General features: G+C 40.4%; 2 protein-coding genes across 4 annotated transcripts in view; both read right to left on the bottom strand.

Moving 5' to 3' along the window:
• Positions 1-2521: 2521 nt before the first annotated feature.
• Positions 2522-25793, bottom strand: asb14b (ankyrin repeat and SOCS box containing 14b). 3 transcript variants are annotated; one of them, XM_061981082.2, is made up of 12 exons: positions 25667-25776; positions 19537-19642; positions 16526-16603; positions 16320-16447; positions 16188-16240; positions 7812-7943; positions 7579-7737; positions 7263-7508; positions 3910-4078; positions 3280-3814; positions 3043-3196; positions 2522-2956 (listed from the first exon to the last, which is right to left on the bottom strand). In XM_061981082.2, exons 4-12 carry the CDS (start codon positions 16445-16447, stop codon positions 2784-2786), a joined length of 1749 nt encoding a protein of 582 aa, XP_061837066.1. In that variant the 5' UTR covers positions 16526-16603; positions 19537-19642; positions 25667-25776; the 3' UTR covers positions 2522-2783. The 3 variants fall into 3 exon arrangements, with proteins under 3 accessions (XP_061837066.1, XP_061837083.1, XP_061837074.1); XM_061981099.2 differs by lacking the exon at positions 7263-7508 and having other exon boundaries at positions 25667-25777; XM_061981090.2 differs by lacking the exons at positions 16188-16240; positions 16320-16447; positions 16526-16603; positions 19537-19642 and having other exon boundaries at positions 25667-25793.
• A 396-nt stretch (positions 25794-26189) lies between these two features.
• LOC133619835 (dynein axonemal heavy chain 12-like) overlaps positions 26190-26882 on the bottom strand; it is a 36788-nt gene continuing 36095 nt past the window's right edge. The window contains exons 72-74 of the mRNA XM_061981109.1: positions 26715-26806; positions 26550-26617; positions 26190-26387 (exon numbers count right to left, since the gene is read on the bottom strand). Of these exons, the coding sequence (XP_061837093.1) occupies positions 26197-26387; positions 26550-26617; positions 26715-26806 (351 nt within the window). The 3' untranslated portion in view covers positions 26190-26196. The remainder of the gene's footprint in view (positions 26388-26549; positions 26618-26714; positions 26807-26882) is intronic.

Genomic DNA, 26882 nt, shown 5'->3' with positions numbered 1-26882 from the left:
TACAGATACGAGGACACAACTTCGTTCTGCTCACGTCTGTATTGACTGCAAGCAGGAAGTCAGGTGTCCTCTAGTATAGCTCCCAGCACAACGCGCCCCCTGCTGGAGCCGTCCAGTACTACAATGGCTCTTATTAATGCTGGCATTACAATAACATTAGCTCCATATTCTACAAATAACGGTGCTTTACTGTTGTCATTAACAATAAACATTTTTAAGTTGCGAATATAAAATGGCATAGTAATACAACTCAAGAGCTTACTTTGCTACTTGCTATCACTGTATTCTACTAGTAACTAAATTTACACACACACGCGCACATTTTCAGGACTTATGCAGATTCCAAACACACATCAGCAGGTACCAGAAGGTAAGACAAGTTGATTTTGCATTATAAAATTGTAAGTTTTGATGTTGTTTACTGGCGTCATCTTGCAGTCTACACGTATCTTATGTGTGACGGCCATTTACTGGTCACACTTATCATTACACCATGTACCAAATAAAATAGCCTTGAGGTTGGTACGCACAACCAGAATTATTCTGTACTTTAGGCGCACCGGGTTACAAGGCGCACTGTCGATTTTTCAGAAAAAAGTATTTTAAGTGCGCTTTATAGTCTGGATAATACGGTAGTTAAAACATTACAGACTGCAGATGGATGTTAGCCGCTAGCTAGCTATGTTTTAAAGCAATGTTTATGGCTTCACATTTATTGTGTGTTTTTGCCGTAATATCAGGAAGAAGAAAAAAAGAATAGCGTTATGTTTCAGAGGTATTATAGTTTCATTTTTAATTCATTAGAACCGTGGTACTGTATTAGTATACCATACAACTAGTAGCTACTGCTGCTCCTGGGGTATACCGACTGTTTTATGGGTGCCACCTCTGTAAAAAAGTCTGGACACGCCATTGGCGTCCAGTTGGAGGTGCCAGCCTATCTTTGAGATCATTCTGTGTTATCAGAAATCTTTAAATCTGTCCAACTCTCCCGCAGTCTAATAACGTCCAGGTTGCTAGGCAACTGCTTTGAACTGGTGTTGGGGCCAGTTAGCCTCAACGGTTAACAGCATTTCCAATTTGCTTGTTTCAGCTAATCTGTGCTTCATGCTAGACAGGGTTCCGGTTGAAGATGTCAGCAAGCTCTCCTGTACTGTGATCACAAAATTACTCAAAACTCCAGTAGCGAGGGCAGAACTTTGTACTTTTTGATTCCTTTCCCTTTGACAGGTATAGCGACAATAGACAATTATAAAAATGTATCAAGACTTTTTTTTATTTTTATTTTTTTACAATATGTCTATACTAGTGTTGATATCAAATTACTTACCACTTTTAATTATGTAGACTAGTGTCATTAATTGCACCTCTGACTTTTTTTTTTTTTTTTACCTATCCTGTCTAGCTATGTGGGCAAATCTTCTAGATTCCTACAGCCGCTGTACAGCTTTGGACCATTTTAAAAGACACTGTATGTGATGGCTGGTGAGAGTGTTGGATCCTGAAGCATCAGCAGAGGCAAGGTCCAGGTGCAATGAACAATAATATATTGTTCAGTTAATTTAAGAGGCACAGGACAGGAAAACAAAACAAAAAACTACGGAAGCGGTCCAGGGGGAATATTAGGCACATGGTGGAAAAAAAGCAAAGAAAACTTATAGAAAGGATTAAATTAAACTCTTATGAATTGAAGCAAATATGTTTATTTTTTGTTCTCTAAAAAGGTTTGAAAAACCATATAGCAACTCAAAATATATATTTGTTGGTTGCGTTTTCATTTACATCAGTTTGACTCCTTGAGTTCAGACACAAAAACAGACATCTCCATTTTTCTTGTTTTGAGTAAATGTTTTTTTGTGAAACTTTTCATAAAACAGCCATTCCGCTGATGCGGATTGTCATTGATTTGTTTATAACAATCAAAATAATAGTCTCAATTTGAAAATGCACATTTATTACAAAACTGGAATTTGGCATTTATCATTTTTTGTGCCTGAACTCTGCAGATCAGATATGCCTTGCTATTAACTTGTGACCAGTCCAGGGTATACCCCTATTCTTGCCCAAAGTCAGCTGGGATAGGCCCCAGCTGAACTTTACAGAAAAAGAATATGAATGGCTTAACTACTAAATGCCTACCTGTATAATTAAACAATCAATCAATCAATCAAAGTTTATTTATATAGCTCTTAATCACAAGTGTCTCAAATGGCTGCACAAGCCACAACGACATCCTCGGCTCCGATCCCACATCAGGGCAAGAAAAAACTCAACCCAGTCGGATACAACAAGAAACCTTGGACCGGTGCAATAGATGTTGCCCAATGTGGTACGTAACTGATTTCTTACATGAATTAAAAACAAACAAACAGAGGGATTATAGTTTTGTAGTTTTGTTCAAACTAATTTTGGTTATAAGCGCAGAATCCACTCATGCAAAAATTATGTCCAAGGATAATGTCTTTGCACGCAGTTGGCCCGATCAATCAATGCCCATTCACAGAGCAATGCGTAAACTTAATTGGGCAAGTGTGTAGTTTAATTGTTGTCAAAATTCCTCTGAGATCTGTTCCAGAACACGGTCAACAAAGCACAGGAGTGGACGGATCCCTTTTTACTGGAGGGGCCACAATGATATGCAAGGTTTTGAGTATGTGACCATGTTTTTTAATGCAAGTTAGTTTTTCTACAAAGTTCACTGGAAATTTGAATACATGCAGCTTAATACAATAGTATAATGTAAATAAAATACAAAATGATTTGATACCGTGTATAGTATGTTATCAAATAGCTACGCTGCCCCTGGTGTACACATCAAACTCCTTGTAACATAGGTACTCTTTCAGGGTGGTTGGAAGCGGGAGGAAGTTGATAAAAATTGAAGCTCTCAAGCCTAGGCAATGAAGATGCTCCCGAAGCTGCAGCCGGCACAGGTGCTTTAAGTTTCGTGCATTTCCTGAAACACAATACATATAGGAATCACACAAAGTCAACAATGCATATGTGCTGAAAAATAAAGGTAGGAATCAATAAAGTTCAAACTTTGAATGTGGCAAATCTCCAGCCATTGTGTCTGCTTCTGTAAAGCCTCTCCGAGCTTGGCACAAAGGGAGACATGATCGGTGTAGTCGAGCATGATCCGCACCACCTGAGCAGATAAGTGCCTAAGCCAGGACACAGTTATCACCTCACAGAACTAAAAGAAAACACAAAGCAACACATTACATGCTGACATCTCAAAAGTAGTAGTTTCCTGACTTTAAATTTGACCCATCTCACCACCATATCTTTGATGACAGGTGTTGTCCAGGGAGCAAAGTTGTGGCAACTGTCACCATAGGGACAGTCAAAGCAACGCTTCACATCGTAGCCATAATTCAGAATCATTCTCAACATGACCTCATCGTTTATTGCATACTGCAGTGCTGAGGGAAAATGGGTGGTGTTGACTCTGGAGTAGTAATTCACATTTGCCCCAAATCTCAGCAAGGTATTGATGAGCTCATAATTGCCGTGTCTAAGAGCCACCTGCAAACAACTGATTGGGTCCTGGTTCACCATAGCCCCGGCCTCCAAAAGCAAACGGGTGGATTGAAGATCATTGTTGGACACGGCGAAAAAAAGTGCAGACTTGCGTTCGTCATCGTATTTGCGTCGCACTCTCGGATGCAGCATTAAGTTTGGGTCAAAGCCAGCTTTGAGTAGCAATTCCACACAATGAGAGTGCCCTCCAGCGGCTGCAGAGTGAAGCGGACTCATGCCACTCTCCTTTATAGCGCAAGGTTTGGTCACTGGGATAAGGTGCTGCAGTGCCCTATCAAAGAATAGTCCTAATGTCACAACAAAGCACTGGTTTGTACTACAAACCAGAAAGGCACAATTTTGGAGGAGATGGTAAAGATTGCTTACAGTATGTGTCCATGATATGCCACACGGTGAATGGGCAGGTGGCCACTGTGCAAAGGCACGTTAGCATCCGCTCCATGATCCAGCAACAAGGAGATTATGTCAGGGTTTCCTGATGCTGCTGCATCAAACAAGACCGTGCCGGACTCTGATTCACACTCCACGTTTGCACCTACCAAACAAGACAATATCAGTAAGGTTTCCAAGAAAAGGCATTAAATACATAAAAAATCTGATAATTTCCAGGTCCATCTATACATCCAATTTCTACCACTCGTCCCTCTCGGGGTAGCGGGGGTGCTGGAGCCTATCCCAGGTGTATTCGGGCGGAAGCCGGCGTACACCCTGGACAAGTCCCCACCCCATCGCATCATTTCCAGGTCCTACTACCGTAATATACAGAGTGACTATAAGCCATTACTTTTTTCCCATGCTTTGAACCCTACGCTTTATACAATATTGTGGCTAATTTATGGATATTTCACAAACTTCACCTGCCGCATATACAGATATTTATAAAACTGCAATTTGGTTTGGATGTATGTTGTACTGAGACATTCATACAGTGGCACACACATACAAGACAGGCTAAAATGCACCTACAGTATATGTATTGGGAGAGAGAGAGAGAGAGAGAGAGAGAGAGAGGCAGAGAGAGAGAGAGAGAGAGAGAGAGAGAGCGCTAATTTGCTAGCAAATGTGTTTGCCTTAGCACAGTGGTTCTTAACCTGGGTTCGATGGAACCCTAGGGGTTCGGTGAGTCGGGCTCAGGGGTTCGGCAGAGGTCAAGACACACCCGACTCATCGTGTAAATAAAAACTTCTCCCTATCGGCGTATTACGGATACGGCAACAGCAGAAGTCACACTGATTTGCAGGTGTGTCGTTTGTTGTGAGTTTATGTTGGTTTTGTTCTTTGAACAAGGTGATGTTCATGCACGGTTCATTTTGTGCACCAATAAAAAAACATGGTAACACTTTAGTATGGGGAACATATTCACCATTAAATAGTTGCTTATTAACATGCAAATTAGTAACATATTAGCTCTTAACTAGTCATTATTAAGTACTTATTAATGCCTTATTTGGCATGGCCTTATTATAACCCTAACCCTCTAACCCTGGCCCTAACCCTTTAACCCTAACCCTAACCAAATAATTCTAAATTAAGTCTTTGTTACTTAGAATATGTTCCCCATACTAAAGTGTTACCAAAAACATATAATTTTGCCTTGAATTTGAAAAAAAAAAAACATTTTATTTTTCACTAAAGAAGGGTTCGGTGAATGCGCATATGAAACTGGTGGGGTTCGGTACCTCCAACAAGGTTAAAAACCACTGCCTTAGCATAAACACATAAAACTAACACAGACATATAAAAATAAAAATAAAATAAATTAATAAAATAAATTAGTGCATGATGTTTCTGGATCCTACATGTGCATTATAAAGTCTGATAGCTTCTGGGAGAAAAGACTTGCTTGCTATAGCGCTCCTTCTGACATTTGAGTTGCAAAAGTCTGTCCATAGTGCTGTACAGGCGGTGAGAGGTATTTCCCATAATTGTCTTGATCTTACTTGAATTTCTGCTTTTAAGAACCTCCTTTGGTCTAGCCAACTTGATGCCCACGACTGATTCAGCCCTTTTGATGATCTTTGCCAGCTAGTTTTTGTCCTTCACTTTCACTCCCGTTCCCCAACACACCACAGCAAAAGAGATGGTGCTGGCCACTAGTGACTGGTAAAAAAATGTTGAGCATTTTGTTGCAGACGTTGAAAGACTATTAAATGAAATACAGTCAGCTGAGACCCTTTTTTAAAAAGTTTTTGAGTGTTTTATGTGCAATGACAATAAAGCCCATTCTATTCTAGACCACTCAAGCTTGCAGTCCAAATTGACACCGAGGTATTAACAAGATGTTACCTGCTCCACATCTATGCCAGTGATAGAGATTGGCAGAGATTGGCGTGCCCTTGTTACGGCTAAAGTTGATGACCATCTCTTTACAAAGTGATCCACCAGTGTCCTATACTCCTCCTCCTGTCCTCTCTAGACACACCCCACTTTGTACATGTCATTCGAATATTTTTGTAAGTGACACAGCTCGGAACAGTGCTTCAAATCCCCAGTGTAGATGATAAACAACAAGGGAGAAAGTACTGTTCCTTTAGAGGCCCCGGTGCTGATCACACAGTCAGACAGCTATGCAGTCCCATATACTGCACTATGCCTGTCAGGTAGTTGGTAATCCAGGTGATGATGGGAACTTCCACATCCATGCTCTTCAACTTCTCCCCTCACAGCCTAACCGAGGCTTGATCGTGTTGTGAAGTGAAGTGAATTATATTTATATAGCGCTTTTCTCTAGTGACTCAAAGCGCTTTACATAGTAAAAACCCAATATCTAAGTTACATGTAAACCAGTGTGGGTGGCACTGGGAGCAGGTGGGTAAAGTGTCTTGCCCAAGGACACAACAGCAGTGACTAGGATGGCGGAAGCGGGGATCGAACCTGCAACCCTCAAGTTGCTGGCACGGCCGCTCTACCAACCGAGCTATACCGCCCCACAAGGCGTGTTGAAGGCGACAGAAAAGTCAAAGAAGATGATGCAAACTGTAGTGTTTGGTCTGTCAAGGGATGAGTAGGCTATTCTTATAGCCTGCGCTGCGCATACATACTGAATGAATATGATTGTGTGAAAAGATCTCAGTACTTTATACACCTGATAGCTTACTCTGCTTTTCACTGTTGCACTGCTGTTCGTATTTTCTATTTATGTATTTATTTTTTAACATGTTATTTATTGTTTTTCTTATATTATTACTGCACCTAACAGAGTAGCCACCATGTTAGATGACAATGAGGTGTTCTGTTCTATTCTATCACACCAATGAAATTGTTCACATTAAATCAAACTCACTCACACATTTATTCAATCAGCCATTTAGCATGTTATGGGCTCACTCTCACTGCCTCATACGCGACAGAATGCACACAACACAACCCTAAAGTCGATGATGATCAACCCAGCCACTGAAAATGGGAACAGTCGTAGAACGGAGCAAAAATCCACCACCAAAGCAGCATAAAAAAAAAGACGACTTTAGCGGTTTTAGCAAGCAGGAGGAGAAGGACAAAAACCATGGTCAGTGACCACTCCGTATGCTGTGTTATAGGCACTATCTTTTGTTAAATTTGAGCGATCTAAAGTTTTAATGTGTACGCCTGTGGGTTGTAGACTTGTGCGTCCAATATATGCGCAAAATAAAATCTGTCCAAAAATTAGGTAGGTGTGTCTTATATTTAGGTGCACTCGATAGCCAGGAAATTATGGTGCTTGACTTCATGTTGTATACCTTTCTGCAACAGTAACTCAACCACACTAAAATGTCCATTTTGTGCAGCCAGAGCCAGTGGAGTTTTCCTTTTAGTGTCACATGCATTCGGGTTGGCACCAGACTCAAGAAGCAGATAGACAAAAATCTCCAGGCCTAGAAAGGCAGCCTCGTGTAGTGCCGTCCTGTTAAGAGGCCCTATCTGATCCACTTGAGCATTGTAGCGAAGCAGTAGTGTTGCCAGGTCATATTGGTCATTAAGAATAGCTGAGAAATGAGGAGCGAGAGAAACAGTAAATGCCAGACAAATGCAGAAAATTTGTGTTGTGTGGAATACCTGCCACTAAAGGAGAATCCTGCTCATCGTCCTGGAGATTAGGATTACATCCATTCTGTAACAAAAATGTGGCATTCTGTCTGCGGCCGTAAACTACAGCTAAAAACAATGGGGTCTCTCCCTTAAGTGTGCGGCACTGGGCTGTCCCTGAAGGAGATGCTGAAACACATTTGACATCAGAATCACGCTACTCTGTGGTTAAAAAGTCATCCTTAAATAAATACCCTAACCACCTGAAAAGATGATTTCAAGTATGTGTTTACTCTCCTGTACTGCAGCTTCATGCAGAGGAATCCATCCATGTTCATTAACTCTAGATAGAATCTCTGGGTGGGCTGTTAGTTGCTGAAGTGCATCCTCATCACCTGCATGAAGATAAAACATTTACACATACATATCTCCTAAATCAGGGGTGTCAAACTCAAATACAGAGTGGGTCAAAATTTAAAACTGAACAAAGCCGCGGTCCAAGGTTGAACAAATTAACCTTTTAATAGGGATTCAAAACAAGTTTTGCATTGAATATTGAACACGCAAGGCTTATATAACTTTATAGTGACATGCAAAATCGAGTTTCAAATAATAATAATAATAATTAAAAAATATCAATGCCATATCAAATACAATTTATATAAAAATTGAATGCCTCTTTTCTATTTGCAGCCTTCTGGGGTAAATATCAACATTAACTTTTTCCACAGGCTAATACATTTGAAAATAAAATCACAATGAATAAACCAACCATTCAGGACTTTAAAGTGCTCAGTTTGCAACACACTGATCTAATCTGATGTGCCCAAGCCAGATACCTGCCATCTTTTCTTGGATGTTAGTTCATTAATATCGGGGCTCAGGCTTTGAGCTGAGGCAACCTTCATTATCAAACGAAGGTGTTCATCAGTCATTATATCTCGTAGTCCGCCGGGACCACAGTCTTGGGGGCGTGCCTTAAAGGCACTGCCTTTAACGTCGACTACGAGCTATCGTCACGTCTGCTTTTCATCCATTCTAACAACGTGCCAGCCCGATCACAAAATAGGGCATACTTAATCAACAGTGATACAGGTTACACTGAGGGTGCCCGTATAAACAACTTTTACACTGTTAGAAATATACGCCACACTGTGTGAAACCACACCAAACAAGAATGACAAACACATTTTGGGGGAACATCCGCACCGTAACACAACATAAACACAGCAGAACAAATACCCAGAACCATTTGCAGCACTAACTCTTCCGTGACGCTACAATATACACCCCCCGCTACCACCAAACCACACACACACACACACACACACACACACACACACACACACACACACACACACACACACACACACCTTGTAGCGTCCCGGAATAGTTAGTGCCCCAAAGGGTTCTGGGTATTTGTTCTGTTGTGTTTATGTTGTGTTACGGTGCGGATGTTCTTCCGAAATGTGTTTGTCATTCTTGTTTGGTGTGGGTTCACAGTGTGGCGTATATTTCTAACAGAGTAAAAGTTGTTTGTACGGGCACCCTCAGTGTAACCTGTATCGCTGTTGATTAAGTATGCGTTGCATTCACTTGTGTGTGTGTGTGTGCGCAGAAGCCGCACATATCATGTGACTGGGCCAGCACTCGTTGGACTGGATGAAAAGCAGACGTGACTATTACTGGGAGGGGCAGTAAAATTGGGAGTCTCTCGGGAGGGTTGGCAAGTATGAGAATTAGCGGTGTACCGTGGCACCGCCGCTGTATATAATCGGCGGGCCAGCTCCAGTGTTAATTTGATATCGCCTCAAGTGCCAAGTGAAATTACACAGCGAGCCAAATTTGGCACGCGGACCAGAGTTTGACACCCTTGTTCTAAATGTTGGAATTCTATATTGAGATAAAAATGTAAGGGAAAATTCAAGTTTACACCAGTTTAGTGCTTTATTTTTTGCTCGCAGATTTTGGCACAGTTTTTATAAAAATCTATGAGACAATTAAGTCTATCCATCCATCCATCCATTTTCTACCACTTATTCCCTTTTGGGGTAGCGGGGGGTGCTGGAGCCTATGGATGTTCTTATTCATCCAAGTCATTGTATTCTTAGGGCATTCAATTGATGACAACTGGAGTGTTAAGTTTTGTCATAGAATATGTTTTACCTCTCATTTGAGCAGGCTTCATCAGATACACTTAGATTGGTCAGATATAGTCAACATGCTGATGCCAAAGCCCCAACTAAGGGTGAAACTCAAAAAAGTTGAATATCGTGCAAAAGTTCTTTCATGTCAAAAATTCAACTTCAAATGTGACAATAAACTCCATCCATCCATCCATTGTAAATCAATCAATCAATCAATCAATCAATCAATCAATGATTATTTATATAGCCCTAAATCACAAGTGTCTCAAAGGGCTGCAGAAGCCGCAACGACATCCTTGGTTCAGATCCCACATAAGGGCAAGTAAAAACTCACAACCCAGTGGGATGTCAATGTGAATGACTATGAGAAACCTTGGAGAGGACCGCAGATGTGGGTGAGCCCCCCCCCCCTCTAAGGGAGACCGGATGCAATGGACGTCGAGTGGGTCTAGCATAATATTGTGAAAGTCCAGTCCATAGTGGATCTAACATAATAGTGAGAGTCCAGTCCATAGTGGGGCCAGCAGAAAACCATCCCGAGCGGAGACGGGTCAGGGGTCATTGTCTATCGCTTGTCCCTTACGGGGTCGCGGGGTGTGCTGGAGCCTATCTCAGCTGCATTCGGGCGGAAGACGGTGTACACCATGGACAATTCGCCACCTCATCGCAGGGCCAACACAGATAGACAGACAACATTCACACTCACATTCACTCACTAGGGCCAAGTTTAGTGTTACCAATCAACCTATCCCCAGGTGCATGTCTTTGACGATTGGAGTGAGGCTATAGAGAGAGAGGCGAGGCGTGTTCAGTAGAGATGTCCAATTATATCGGTCGGCCGATAAATGCGTTAAAATGTAATATCGGAAATTATCGGTATCGTTTTTTTTATTATTGATATCGTTTTTTTGGGGGGTTTTTTGTATTTTTTATTAAATGAACATAAAAAACACAAGATACACTTACAATTAGTGCACCAACCCAAAAAACGTCCCTCCCCCATTTACACTCATTCACACACAAAAGGGTTGTTTCTTTCTGTTATTAATATTCTGGTTCCTACATTATATATCAATATATATCAATACAGTCTGCAAGGGATACAGTCCGTAAGCACAGATGATTGTGCGTGCTGCTGGTCCACTAATAGTACTAACCTTTAACAGTTAATTTTACAAATTTTCATTAATTACTAGTTTCTATGTAACTGTTTTTATATTGTTTTACTTTCTTTTTTATTCAAGAAAATGTTTTTAATTTATTTATCTTATTTTATTTTATTATTATTTTTTCAAAGTACCTTATCTTCACCATACCTGGTTGTCCAAATTAGGCATAATAATGTGTTAATTCCACGACTGTATATATCGGTTGATATCGGTATCGGTTGATATCGGTAATTAAAGAGTTGGACAATATCGGGATATCGGATCTCGGCAAAAAGCCATTATCGGACATCCCTAGTGTTCAAGGGTTAAAGTGTGTGCTTGTTAGCGGGTCTGCTGGTCATTCTCCGGGTGGGGGTGTCACTGATGTCATATTAATAAATTATTATTTTTCTAATATTTTTGTGATCGACCGGTTGGGTCCCAACGATCGACTGGTCCATCGTGATCGACTGGTTGGGGACCCCCCATTTAAGGGTCTCAGGGCATTCAATCAATCGTTCATTTTTTTTAAGGGGTTTTAAAATCAAGCTTAAAGAGATACTATACACTAAAGCAGGGGTCTGGAACCGCTTCGGCTGAGAGAGCCATGAAAGCCAAATGTTTTAAAATGTATTTCCGTGAGAGACATATAATATTTTTTAACATTGAATACAACTAAATGCGTGCATTTTTAAGTAAGACCAACATTTGTAATATGTCTCTTATTCTTTTTAATAACATTGTTATTCTGAAGCTAACCAATAATAAATAAAATACTTCTTACCATTAATACGACTTATTGACCAGGTGCGGTAGAAAGCGGATGGATGGATTAAAATGCATGAGAAGGTTTTATATTTTGAACGTTATTTTTAACACGGTGATTACCAGCGGAATTATTCATTACTTATCGTGTTAAGCAATGTCAACTAAGATTTATCTGAGAGCCAGATGCAGTCATCAAAAGAGCCACATCTGGCTCGAGAGCCACATGTTCCCTACCCCTGCACTAAAGATTGCGTTTTCCCCTTTTTGTCTTTATTTTACATATGACCTGTTTCTAATTGATGTATTTTAATACTGTTAATGTATAGCATTTTATGTACATATCCTTTGTTATTGAATGTTGTTTCTACGGAATGTATACATGGTGTTTACGTGACGTCACACATCCGGGTTATCCCGGGTCATCCGCCATCTTGGGAGGCAAACAAAACACACCTGGCCTAGTTGACACGCTTCACGATTATTGACAATAGCTTCGAGCAAACACTGGTGAAAGGCGCATAATGGTTATTTCCTGTTGGGTGAATGGATGTACAAATCGACGGGATGGATCAGTGCAGCGAGGATTTTTCAGTATTCCTAAAATTAGACACAACGAAGGAGAACAGACAAGGAAAATCAGCGAGGAGAGACGACGCTTGTGGTTGGCAAGCATCAACAGGAAAGAGGAGCCATCTCAACATTCCAAAATATGTTCTGATCACTTTGTAACAGGTAGGATTACGTCTCAATCTGTTTATTAAACATTTTAGAACGATGTATTGTTTATTTTTTTGTCAATTTGCTATTCTCGAAGCCCTTTATGGGATGGACCACGAAAGCGAAAGCCCCCCCCCCCCCCCCCCCCTCAGGATATATAGCGCCCATCTCAGCCCAGGTTGCTTGTACACGAAATGAGTTGTAGATCTCAATGGATAAAATATTTAGGTATCAACCTTGTCATAAGTTAGATACATTAGAGATGCACTTTTGTTTGGTAATTACATAAGTGTTGCAATGAAATAAATGTTGTTGTTTTTCATACTCGTGAATTATATTTTATACTCTTCAGTTGGGCATTATCAAAACTAACAAATTGAATAAATTAACAAATTTATCACATATATAAATAAATATAAGTGGATGGGAGAGGACAGGCTTGGGCAGACTCCCCTTATCCTAAGGAGTCCGACGTGTCCTCGCTAAACACATGGTTTTAATGTACGTTATATATACATACCCTGCCCACTACAAGCACTTTCTCGTTTGCAGTCATGCTTTTAACGTCGCTGACCCATCCGTTAATAAACTGGTTGTACGCCTCCAGAGACTTGAATGCCCTCAATTCCTCCATTGTATAGGCACTGGTGTAATTGACGAGGTAGTTCAAAATGTCTATGTACGTTATGGCCGGGAGGCATTTGTGGTCATACGTGGAACTTTGTTTCGGCACTTCGTACGGGTCAACGCCTATGCATTGTGTCTTCTGGTTGTATCTTTCCAACGTCTGGTTGTCCAAGCCTTCTTTATACTTCTTTTTTGCTGGTTTCTCGGCCATTATGCATACGTTTGTGAACGGGTTCGTATATATGAATTTGCTGATGTTGTACCGGTGCGCTTGCCTTTCAAAATGGCGGATCGCGCGGAGCATCATGGGAAATCAGTCGGGCGTGAAAACTATGTATTGATGAGTTTTTATTTTGATGTTATTGTCACGTGTGATTGACCCCAGGAAGAGTAATGGCTAATGTGTAGCAACTAATGGGGATCCATTTTAAACAAATACATAAATTCTATAGTAAATATAAAATGTTATCCAAACATTGTATATTTTGACAATGTTGAGTAGAGATGTAGCGTTCGCGGACGAGTCGTTTCTTTTGAACGGCTCTTTCAAGTAAACATTGAGAACCGATTCTCAGTTGCGAGTTGCCATTCGTTAGAGAGCCATTTTTTATGCACATGCAGATACAGACTAGCAATTGGACTAGAAAAAGAGTTAGGATTCACGTTTTATTAACTTTACTTGTAATTGTTTTTATCTATTTGTATCCACTTTTTTGGTTCATTGTTACGATATGTAAAGTAGTTCAAGTGTACACACACCAGGTAGTACTGTACAATGTTTTATTCACATTTGTATTCTTCATTTGTACCCTAGTTGTATTTATATTTTTTATTCTTACTCATTTCTTGTGTGTTTTTTCTGTATTGTTAAAATGCTTTTGTGCTACAAAGTTTTTAAGGTGAGGGAAATTTTAAATAACAATTTCACAGTCAAAGCATATGGGACCATCTTAAGGAATGTTTACAATGAAAACTAAATTAAAAAAACACTATAGCCAATATTTCAGAATAATTACCACCAGTAAAGTAAAATAATATTTGTGTACATTTTTATTATTCTGTTCCACATATTTTTATCTTATTACTGCTACCAGTGATCGTTTCCTTTATAAAACAAAAAAAAGAGTTAAACAAAAACGGAACTATAATTACAAGCCAGTCTTTAGAACAGCTCTTCGAAATGAATGGCTCCCTTAAGACACGGCTCCCTTCAAAAAGCCATCAATCCCATCTCTACTGTTGAGTTACCAGGGAGATAGTCAGGGACACTTAAGCTTCCTTAAGCGTGTTGCCCAATGTGTGTTTGTGCTGTAATTTTTGTCTTTGCACCGTTATTGTAGTTGGTGTCTCGTGGGATTCAAGATTGCCGCTCACTAAATAATAAATTTAAGTGGAGGGCCACAACATATGGGCCGTTTAACACATATAGTTAATATTGTTAATAAATTAAAGGTGTTTAATGAAAATACAAGTATTTTTAATACATATAGTTAATATTGTTAACAAGTTAAAGATGTTTAATGATAATACAAGCATGTTTAACACATATAGTTAAGATTGTTAATAAGTTAAAGGTGTTTAAAGATAATAAAAGCATGTTTAACACTTATAGTTAATATTGGTAATAAGTTAAAGGTGTTTAAAGATAATACAAGCATGTTTAACACATATAGTTAATTTTGTTAACAACTTAAAGGTGTTTAATGATAATACAAGCATGTTTAACACATATAGTTAATATTGTTAACAACTTAAAGGTGGTTAAAGATAATACAAGCATGTTTAACACATATAGTTAATATTGTTAACAAGTTAAAGGTGTTTAAAGATAATACAAGCATGTTTAACACATATAGTTAATATTGTTAACAAGTTAAAGGTGTTTAATGATAATACAAGCATGTTTAACACATATAGTTAATATTGTTAATAAGTTAAAGGTGTTTAAAGATAATACAAGCATGTTTAACACATATAGTTAATATTGTTAATAAGTTAAAAGTGTTTAAAGATAATACAAGCATGTTTAACACATATAGATTCCTTTCTTTCATGAAGACAAGAATATAAGTTGGTGTATTACCTGATTGTGATGGTAAATGGTAAATGGGTTATACTTGTATAGCGCTTTTCTACCTTCAAGGTACTCAAAGCGCTTTGACAGTATTTCCACATTCACCCATTCACACACTGATGGCGAGAGCTGCCATGCAAGGCGCTAACCAGCAACCATCAGGAGCAAGGGGTGAAGTGTCTTGCCCAAGGACACAACGGACGTGACTAGGATGGTAGAAGGTGGGGATTGAACCCCAGTGACCAGCAACCTTTCAATTGCTGGCACGGCCACTCTACCAACTTCGCCACGTGATGACTTGCATTGATTGGAATCAGACAGTGGTGCTGATAACCTCCGCATTTTCGAATGGAGGAGAAAAAAAGTCCTCCTTTCTGTCCAATACCACATGAAAGTGGTTGGTTTTTGGCATCTTATTTGTCCAGCTTCCGTACTCCTTTGTATACACTTTACAAGAAATACATTGTCGGCAAACTCCGTAGCTTGCTAGCTTGTGCACGCCAGCTTTCTGAGACTCTTATTTTGTTAGCGCAGGCAGGATGAAGAAGCGCTTTTATTGTGCAACTGTGTAGTCTGTCTTTGGTGTTTTGACGACAGGTACGTGTTTCTCGCCTTCCTGTCGGTAATTTTAATGAGCTGGCAGCAGCCAGCGATCATCTCAGAAGACCCTCAGGTGCCGTGAATGTCAATCAAGTGAAGAAAGTGACGTCTTAGTGAAGATTTATGATCGCTCATTTTTAGGACTATTTTTTAATGCCTGGCTGGTGATCGACTGACACACCCTCCGCGATCGACCGGTAGCTCGCGATCGACGTAATGAGCACCCCTGCCTTACAAACTACAGAGCTGAGTGATATTGAACAAATTCAAAGAAATTGTGTCAGAATAATTATTCCACTTTATGATTTGCTCATTTTGGTTATTTTGTTCTCAACAGTCAAAATATGTAATCAATAATGCATGCTCCTTCTAATTATATATATATTTTTTTGCAACGACGTTAGTTTGTTTAAAAAAAAAACTGTCCTTGGAGGACAACAACAATTGTATTTTGCCAGATTGGGTATTTTTTCCAGTATATTTGTAACTTGTAGAGCTTAATAAAACATCGGCGATTGTGCTAAATCAGCAACATGTGAATAAGGAATATTATCTTACCCTTCTTGATTGCTTTGAAAATCTCATCAGGGTCTTGACTTACTTTCAGTTCACTACAGCAAGAAAGTGATTTGTGAGTCAATTGAAATGATAAAAAAGGAGTACATACAGTGAAGACTTATCAACAATAACCTTGGATTCAATCCTTTCAGCTTTCGATATTCAAATAAACTTTGCTCTATTATATATTGGGTCGCTTCATCTTCATCCAAGTCATCATCAGATGATTCAAAATGATTGGCTTTTTCTTCTGAGGTCATCTGTTTATTCATGAAGAGTCAATGTTGAATTGGTTGTTGGGGGAAATACATAGTATAGACATCAAGTAGAATGGTTACTTGCTGCAAGAAGATGAGCAGATAAATGGGGAGAAAACAGCTACACCAGACCGGGGATTGTTGCACACCATCCGGGTCCTGTTGTTGGAATACATGTCTATGTAAAATGCAGTTTAATCAAAAAAGTGAATATTCACAAACAAGTAAAATTAACGGATCATTTTATTTTTTCCATTTTGATGCGAGTTAACTTCAACTTCAGGCCAACATACAAGCAGATCTCCTGCAGGGGAGTCAGCACCTTCCCCCCCATGTAAACGCATGCACATAATGCAGGTAATATTTATTATAAAGAAGTCTAAATGCTAAACTGATATCCATTCCTATTTCATAAATAAGACAACATAAACATCATTTGTCCATCAATAGACTTTTGAACATTTGCAATGTTTACCTTCAGTAGAGTAGCTGTGCTTCTCTTCTCGAACTTTAACAGCAGTGCACCCTCACACACGATGTAGCTATTCTTAGGTCTTCTACTATAAATAACTGATCATGGGAGCAACACAGCTTGCACCTGGTTTTAAGCTAACGCTGTGTATCAGACTACTCTAACTATGACATAAACAAACATGCCAAAGTATCCCCATTGTATTTGCTATAAACACTGAATAGCCCTACACGCGTATATTTAGATTAATGTTCTTTTAGTTACAGTATATGTCCATTTTTAGAGCATTACTCAATACTCTGTTAACTTAATGTTACTACAACTCCTGGTTAAAATAATGCCATCACCAGTCTTGGATGATTTTTATTCAGTTGTTAGATTTTGTAAATAAATTAAAAACAATCAGAAAACAGACATGACACAAAACTGTTGTCATTTCAAATTGCAACTCTCTGGTTTTAAGAAACACTCAAATAAATCAAGAAAATAAATTGTGGTAGTCAATAACGGTTTCATTTTTAGATCAAGCAGAGTGGAAATTATGGATTCACTGTATTCCGAGGAAAAAAAATACAGAATCATGAAAAACAAACAATGACTCCAACACACCACTATTACCTTGTTGCACCACCTCGGGCTTTACCAGTCCATCTGGAACGTAGTCACAGTGCTTCACTTTTTCCGCATTTTGTTATGTTACAGCCTTGTTCCAAAATGGAATGACTTCATTTTTGTCCTCAAAATTCTACTCACAATAGTTCTTAATGACAATGCAAAAAGTTTTCTTTAATTGCAAATTTATTACAAATAAAAAAAATTAAAAAAATCACATGTACGCAAGCATTCACAGCCTTTGCTCAATACGTTGTTGATGCACCTTTGGCAGCAATTAGACCCTCATATATTTTTAACACAGTGCCACATGCTTGGCACACCTATCTTTGGACAGTTTTGCTCATTCCTCTTTGCAGCACCTCTCTAGCTCCAACAGATTAGATGGGAAGCGTTGTTTTTCATCCAGGATGTCTCTGTACGTTGCTGTATTCATCCTAGTATGGTCAGAGAGGTGACCAAGAACACGATGGTCACTCTGTCAGAGCTACAGCATTCCTCTGTAGAGAGAGGAGAACCTTCCAGAAGGACAACCATCTCTTCAGCAATGCACACATCAGGCCTGTATGGTATAGTGGCCAGACGGAAGCCATTCTTGGTAAAAAAAAGTTTGACAAAATGCGCCTGAAATACTCCCAGACCATGACAAATAAAATTCTCTGGTCTGATGAGACAAAGATTGAAGCCTAGGTGTGAATGCCAGGCATCATGTTTGGAGGGAACCAGGCACCGCTCAGCACCAGGCCAATACTATCAATACGGTGAAGCATGGTGGTAGCAGCATCATGCTGTGGGGATGTTTTTCAGCGGCAGGAACTAGTACACTAGTCAGTATAGAGGGAAAGATGAATGCAGCAATGTACAAACAATCCTGGATGAAAACCGACGCTTCCCATCCAACCTGATGGAACTTGAGAGGTGCTGCAAAGACGAATGGGCGAAACTGCCCAAAGATAGGCATCGTATCCAAAAAGACTATTGGATGACATTGACCTTATGTTTCTTTCTTCAAGGAACATTTTTTTTTACAGTTTTTTCTCGACGACCGGATACTTGTTCATCTTGAAAAATTATGTCATCCTTTCAACTGATAGAAAAAGAAAATTGTTTAAAATGTCAATGTCAACTTGTGCATTTATTGAAGATGTAATTACAGCCCTCTCCCCAGTGACATGACCTAATATGCAACCCCATATCATCAATGACTGTAGGACTTTGCATGTTTCACGCAGTCGCCTTCATAAATCTCATTAGAACGGCACCAAACAAACGTTCCAGCATCATCACTTTGCTCAATGCAGATTTGCGATTCATCAGAGAATATGACTTCCATCCAGTCATCTATAGTTCACAATTGCTTTTCTTTAGCCCATTGGAACCTTGTTTTTTTCTAGAGATGTCCGATAATGGCTTTTTTGCCTATATCCGATATTCCGATATTGTCCAACTTTTAATTACCGATTCCGATATCAATCGATACCGATATATACAGTCATAGAATTAACACATTATTATGCCTAATTTTGTTGTGATGCCCCGCTGGATGCATTAAACAATGTAACAAGGTTTTCCAAAATAAATCAACTCAAGTTATGGAAAAAAGTGCCAACATGGCAGTGTCATATTTATCATTAAAGTCACAAAGTACATTTTTTTTTTAACATGCCTCAAAACAGCAGCTTGGAATTTGGGACATGCTCTCCCTGAGATAATCCTGATACTCACTACAACTATGGGAAATACTATACTTTGACTTTCACAAAGTTGTTGTTTTTTTAAACATGCCTCAAAACAACAGCTACAAAAACAATGAAGGCACACAGCTTCAGTCCAGAGCATACTAGAGTAATGAAGTAAACAATAACATAGTCCTCATTTAGTGCAAGACTGACTGGCATACTGTATAACAGGAAATTATAAACTGGGCTCAATCTGCCCTGCTCTAACGTATTTGTGTGAGTAACAAAAATGTGCTGCAAGCTAGTGGTGAGTGCTTGAAGTGGCCTACCAGTCAGCCAGAGCTTCTGAAATGCTGCGTTGAGACAGGGCACCTCCGTTCACTGCAAGCTGCAATCCATCTTCCGCATGTACTCATCGTGTATGTCCTTATGATTCTTGAAGAGGTGGGAGATCAAATTGCTCGTATTAAAGGAAGACGTCTTGGTTCCTCCTCGCAGAACCATTTATCATTTATTTAGTGTTTCTTAAAGGGGTACTACACTTTTTTGGAATTTTGGCCTATCGTTCACAGTCATTATGAAAGACATTACGACAAATTGATTTTTTTTAATGCATTCAAATATCAAATTAAAGTCCACAATTTGTTATTTGTGTTTATGTTGCATAAGGATTTGTGACAGACAGGAATGTTGACAATGTTTATGTGTCTGTGTCCTGCGTATTGTATGAATAAAAAGACTCAGTGATTATTTGAATATGTCACTATTTTGGCCTGTGGATTACAAGATTGCTTAGCGGATGGTTTATGAAACGCAATAATGGCGGTCGTGAGTAAAGCGCTTTCACTTCAAACTGACACTAACTCTTATTAGCGTGTGTGACTTTAAAGGACTTGGAGGAAATATTGTTATTACAAACTTTTGTGTGTTGTTACTTCCTTAGTTGTGATTATTCCAAGCTTATTATTTTGTGTACGTAGCAGCGGCACTTAAACTGAATGTGACAACGTGTCATAATTACGATGGATAAACGCATTAAAAAAATTAAAAAATTAAAAAAATACCGATCGCCGTATCAATAGTCCAGAACCTTAACGTTCTTCCTAGACAGAGCCAATTAGGAACCATCCATCCATTCATCTTCTTCCGCTTATCCGAGGTCGGGTCGCGGGGGCAGCAGCCTAAGCAGAGAAGCCCAGACTTTCCTCTCCCCGGCCACTTCGTCCAGCTCTTCCCGGGGGATCCCGAGGCGTTCCCAGGCCAGCCGGGAGACATAGTCTTCCCAACGTGTCCTGGGTCTTCCCCGTGGCCTCCTACCGGTCGGACGTGCCCTAGGGAGGCGTTCGGGTGGCATCCTGACCAGATGCCCGAACCACCTCATCTGGCTCCTCTCGATGTGGAGGAGCAGCGGCTTTACTTTGAGCTCCCCCCGGATGGCAGAGCTTCTCACCCTATCTCTAAGGGAGAGCCCCGCCACCCGGCGGAGGAAACTCATTTCGGCCGCTTGTACCCGTGATCTTGCCCTTTCGGTCAGAACCCAAAGCTCATGACCATAGGTGAGAATGGGAATGTAGATCGACCGGTAAATTGAGAGTTTTGCCTTTCGGCTCAGCTCCTTCTTCACCACAACGGATCGATATAGCGTCCGCATTACTGAATACGCCTGTCGATCTCACGATCCACTCTTCCCTCACTCATGAACAAGACTCCGAGGTACTTGAACTCCTCCACTTGGTGCAGGGTCCCTTCCCCAACCCGGAGATGGCACTCCACCCTTTTCCGGGCAAGAACCATGGACTCGAACTTGGAGGTGCTGATTCTCATCCCAGTCGCTTCACACTCGGCTGCGAACCGATCCAGTGAGAGCTGAAGATCCTGGCCAGATGAAGCCATCAGGACCACATCATCTGCAAAAAGCAGAGACCTAATCCTGCAGCCGCCAAACTGGATCCCCTCAACGCCCTGATTGCGCCTAGAAATTCTGTCCATAAAAGTTATGAACAGTATCTGTGACAAAGGGCAGCCTTGGTGGGGTCCAACCTTCACTGGAAACGTGTCCGACTTACTGCCGGCGATACGGACCAAGCTCTGACACTGATCATACAGGGAGCGGACCGCCACATTCAGACAGTCCAATACCCCATACTCTCTGAGCACTCCCCACAGGACTTCCCGAGGGACACGGTCAAATGCCCTCTCCAAGTCCACAAAGCACATGTAGACTGGTTGGGCAAACTCCCATGCACCCTCAAGGACCCTGCCGAGAGTATAGAGCTGGTCCACAGTTCCACGACCAGGACGAAAACCACACTGTTCTTCCTGAATCCGAGGTTCGACTATCTGGTGTAGCCTCCTCTCCAGTACACCTGAATAGACCTTACCGGGAAGGCTGAGGAGTGTGATCCCACGATAGTTGGAACACACCCTCCAGTTCCCCTTCTTAAAGAGAGGAACCACCACCCCGGTCTGCCAATCCAGAGGTACCGCCCCCGATGTCCACACGATGTTGCAGAGTCTTGTCAACCAAGACCGATACCAAAAAATACAGGTGCACCGAATACATCCCTAGTGCAGAGTCAGCCTCATGCACACACAGCTAGTTCTGGAGATAATATGTTGTTACTGTTACTGTTATTGTTACTGTTCAGTACAATGTGTTGGATTTAATATTAATGTGTATTTAAAGACATTTAAATTGTGAAAAATAGAAATCTATATAATTATATTAAAAAAAAATATTCAAAACATTTGCCAAATAATTCACGACCCACCTGTAGTGCTTTTGCAGACCCCTAGAACTTAAATTTGTGGACCCTCTGTTGAAGACCTCTGATCCAAAGAATCCACACGTGTAAATAAGAGTGTGAATGGTTGTTTGTCTAAAAGTGGTTGTGACTGACTGGCGATCAGTCCAGGGCAGTGTTTGTAATAACAGCTTTATTAAAAAACTTTTACTAGTAACGAATAATCTAATTACTTTTAGGTCCGATACTACGCCGTTAGCGATAGATTGATGTTATGGGGCACGTTACTTTTAATGTTGTTTTATTTATGTCAACAAGACAGCGTCATAAGTGCAGCATGTTCAATGCAGGAAATATCTATTTACGAATGAAAGCAACAAGCAGCATCGCACTAAAATGAACTTGATGTCAAATAGGAAGAGGCACCATCATAATGCGACACAGCAAACAACATATGCACACGTACACGATGGGAATAATGAACAATAAATCAATGATTGCAGTGACAAACTTGCCATCCATACAATACACCGTTTGTTGACAAGAAGATATGACAGCCATCGAAGCACATTTAATCTGTTTAATAACCAGAGGTAACACAACCCAATGAAAAGATTTTTTTTAAATCTGGCATCAGAGCGGACACACTGCCGCTGCAAACACAGCTTTTGATTGATTGAAACTTGTATTAGTAGATTGCAAAGTACAGTACATATTCCGTACAATTGACCACTAAATGGTAACACCCGAATACGTTTTTCAATTTGTTTAAGTCGGGATCCACGTTAATCAATTCATGGTAAGCTCCATTGAAACCCTCGATGATGTCACACGTCACGCAACAGGGCCCACCTTTTATAAGCAAAGACACATGCACACTTGCTCTACAGGTAAAAGCCAGTAAATTAGAATATTTTGAAAAACTTGATTTATTTCAGTAATTGCATTCAAAAGGTGTAACTTGTACATTATATTTATTCATTGCACACAGACTGATGCATTCAAATGTTTATTTCATTTAATGTTGATGATTTGAAGTGGCAACAAATGAAAATCCAAAATTCCGTGTGTCACAAAATTAGAATATTACTTAAGGCTAATACGAAAAAGGGATTTTTAGAAATGTTGGCCAACTGAAAAGTATGAAAATGAAAAATATGAGCATGTACAATACTCAATACTTGGTTGGAGCTCCTTTTGCCTCAATTACTGCGTTAATGCGGCGTGGCATGGAGTCGATGAGTTTCTGGCACTGCTCAGGTGTTATGAGAGCCCAGGTTGCTCTGATAGTGGCCTTCAACTCTTCTGCGTTTTTGGGTCTGGCATTCTGCATCTTCCTTTTCACAATACCCCACAGATTTTCTATGGGTCTAAGGTCAGGGGAGTTGGCGGGCCAATTTAGAACAGAAATACCATGGTCCGTAAACCAGGCACGGGTAGATTTTGCGCTGTGTGCAGGCGCCAAGTCCTGTTGGAACTTGAAATCTCCATCTCCATAGAGCAGGTCAGCAGCAGGAAGCATGAAGTGCTCTAAAACTTGCTGGTAGACGGCTGCGTTGACCCTGGATCTCAGGAAACAGAGTGGACCGACACCAGCAGATGACATGGCACCCCAAACCATCACTGATGGTGGAAACTTTACACTAGACTTCAGGCAACGTGGATCCTGTGCCTCTCCTGTCTTCCTCCAGACTCTGGGACCTCGATTTCCAAAGGAAATGCAAAATTTGCATGGTTGGGTGATGGTTTGGGGTGCCATGTCATCTGCTGGTGTCGGTCCACTCTGTTTCCTGAGATCCAAGGTCAACGCAGCCGTCTACCAGCAAGTTTTAAAGCACTTCATGCTTCCTGCTGCTGACCTGCTCTATGGAGATGGAGATTTCAAGTTCCAACAGGACTTGGCGCCTGCACACAGCGCAAAATCTACCCGTGCCTGGTTTACGGACCATGGTATTTCTGTTCTAAATTGGCCCGCCAACTCCCCTGACCTTAGCCCCATAGAAAATCTGTGGGGTATTGTGAAAAGGAAGATGCAGAATGCCAGACCCAAAAACGCAGAAGAGTTGAAGGCCACTATCAGAGCAACCTGGGCTCTCATAACACCTGAGCAGTGCCAGAAACTCATCGACTCCATGCCACGCCGCATTAACGCAGTAATTGAGGCAAAAGGAGCTCCAACCAAGTATTGAGTATTGTACATGCTCATATTTTTTATTTTCATACTTTTCAGTTGGCCAACATTTCTAAAAATCCCTTTTTTGTATTAGCCTTAAGTAATATTCTAATTTTGTGACACACGGAATTTTGGATTTTCATTTGTTGCCACTTCAAATCATCAAAATTAAATGAAATAAACATTTGAATGCATCAGTCTGTGTGCAATGAATAAATATAATGTACAAGTTACACCCTTTGAATGCAATTACTGAAATAAATCAAGTTTTTCAAAATATTCTAATTTACTGGCTTTTACCTGTATATGAAACGTCTTTCAACTGCAAATGCCAGATAGTTTGTTTTTTTAAAGTAATATATTAATTACTTTCCCTAGTAATTAATTACATTTATTTAATTGTAATTCCGTTAGTAATTAAATTATTTTTTTGGTAAAGAAACGAGTAACTATAATTAACTACTTTTAAAAGTAATTTTCAAAACACTGGTCCAGGGTCTATCCCGCCTCTTGTTAAATGTCAGCTAAGATAGGCTCTTGCTCAGGGGTGGGCAATTAATTTTCACCGGGGGCCGCATGAGCAACCCGAGCACTGCTGGAGGGCCACACCGACAATATTTCAATTAAATTTTGCTCAAATTATTTTTGATATACCGTAAGATAAATAATAATAATAATAATTTTTCATTTAACCTAACTTATCTTTATACAAAAGCAGATGGCTTTTGATGGTTTTATCTTCAACACTTTCTTACACAACACTTCCTGATGTATAATATAATGCAAACATTTCCATTTCTGTCACTTTATCCTGCATCCTCTTTGTTGTGAACGTAGCACACCTGTAAGGTGATTGGCGAAGAAGGAGGAAGCGTTGCTGTTGCGGAAATGAGGAGTGAGGATAGACGTGCGTGTGGAAAGAACAAGATAAATTGAGCTGTGTTAGTATAGGTTGGTCAATAAAAGTTTAAAAAGAGCGTCAGACTTGGTGTGCACTTCTTCTGGACGCTACAATTGGTGTCAGAAGTGGGATGAAATGCCTCCCAGTTCGCCTTGCCATCAAACCTGGGAGTCTTCATTGAGGGCGGAATTCCCCCATGCCAAGCAGCGTGCACTGCACCTGTAGACGGTGCCTCTCTCCTTCCTCCCTCTCTCTCTCTCTTTGCGGCGAGCTCAAGTCCAGGATTCACAAAGACATCTGCAGTCCTTCCCCTCCCGTTCAATCTTGACAAAGTCGCCAGGAAACATCTTGGCACGTACTTCCCGATGACGTAGCAGGCTGAGCACACAAGCAGCGGCAGTATGCGCAAAGTATTACTTCTGACACCAGAAGAAGTGCACACCAAGTCTGACGTTCATTTTAAACGTTATTGAGCAACCTATACTAACACAGCTCAACTTATCTCGTTCCTTCCACACGCATGTCTATCCTCACTCCTCATTTCCGCAACTCAAGAACACAACATCAACTTCAGCAGGTCGTTACACTATATTCTTTGAATACAGCAACATGTGTACCACAAATCAAGCACACGGCTTTACCCTTCATTTCTGTAAAGAAATACTTGGCAGTCCATGTCTGAAAACACGCCATTCGTCATCAACCTTTCTCTTTTTAGCGTCTCGGGGATAACCAGGCATCACTTGTCGCTGTGCACCTTCACTCACAAGTTACACCCGGACATACGCCCATAAATAACACTTTTCAAAATAAAAGCAGCACAATTGTATTGCACGCACGACATAGATGTTTTTTTTAATTTATTTTGTAATTTGTGATTGCAGCTGTTCACATTCACTCACAATCGCGCACGAGCAAACGTCCACACGGAAGTAATACAAATAACGCTTTTCAAAACAAAAGCAGCACCGTTGTATTGCACACTCGAGATAGATACTTTTTAAAATGTATTTTTTAATTTATGATTGGCCTCACGCGGGCCGGACAGGGACGTACAAAGGGCCGGATGTGGCCCGCGGGCCGCAGAATGCCCAGGTCTGCTCTAGCTTGTGCATAGCCAAAATTATGAAAAGCGGTATAGAAAACAGATGCTGGATGGCCAGTGACACAATCAGTCATCAAGCTGACAGAGTAGCGCCACACCACGCTTGATCCAGTGTTGAGGGCGCTTGATGGTGGGCAACATCATTGGAATGACAAAATTGGTGGAATGTCCTGTCGTAGAGAGGTTTCCCCTCCTTTCGCTGGTCTTGTAGAGAGGAGAAAGATAGCGACCGTCTGATTCCTCTGGAACGTCTTTAGCTGCATGGTGGAGAATATAAGACAAAGTAAATAAAACAAGGGAAAAGACAATATTAGTAAGAACTAGCATTAAGTTCAGTGAAATTAAAACTGAATATTGTGTACTGTACCTACCTAAAAAAAACAGTATAATGCCAGTAAATATTTGACATGCATACTTACTTGGTTTTATCCAGATAATGGGCATCGACACAAATAGGATTTTGGGACATTGCTCGACTAAAGTTCCACTGATGATAGAAACAATACAATATATTTTTATGAGGATTCACATCAGGTCATCTTGGACTTCAAGAAATAATGAGAACCTGGTGTGGACAACAGTACCTTTCTTTGTCCCATCGAGCTCCATCAAGAAACAATCCATTAATGTAGACTCCATCTTCAGGAGGCGTGTCTGAATCATTTATTGGAAGAACCTGTATGACAAAATGACAACATCACACATGGAATGGCTAAACAAGTCCTGTCAAGTAGAGGAAATCTATGAGCCAT

This window comes from Nerophis lumbriciformis, linkage group LG01, assembly GCF_033978685.3.
Source record: "Nerophis lumbriciformis linkage group LG01, RoL_Nlum_v2.1, whole genome shotgun sequence".
Lineage (NCBI taxonomy): Eukaryota > Metazoa > Chordata > Actinopteri > Syngnathiformes > Syngnathidae > Nerophis > Nerophis lumbriciformis.
This window is presented reverse-complemented; position numbering and strand designations above follow the sequence as displayed.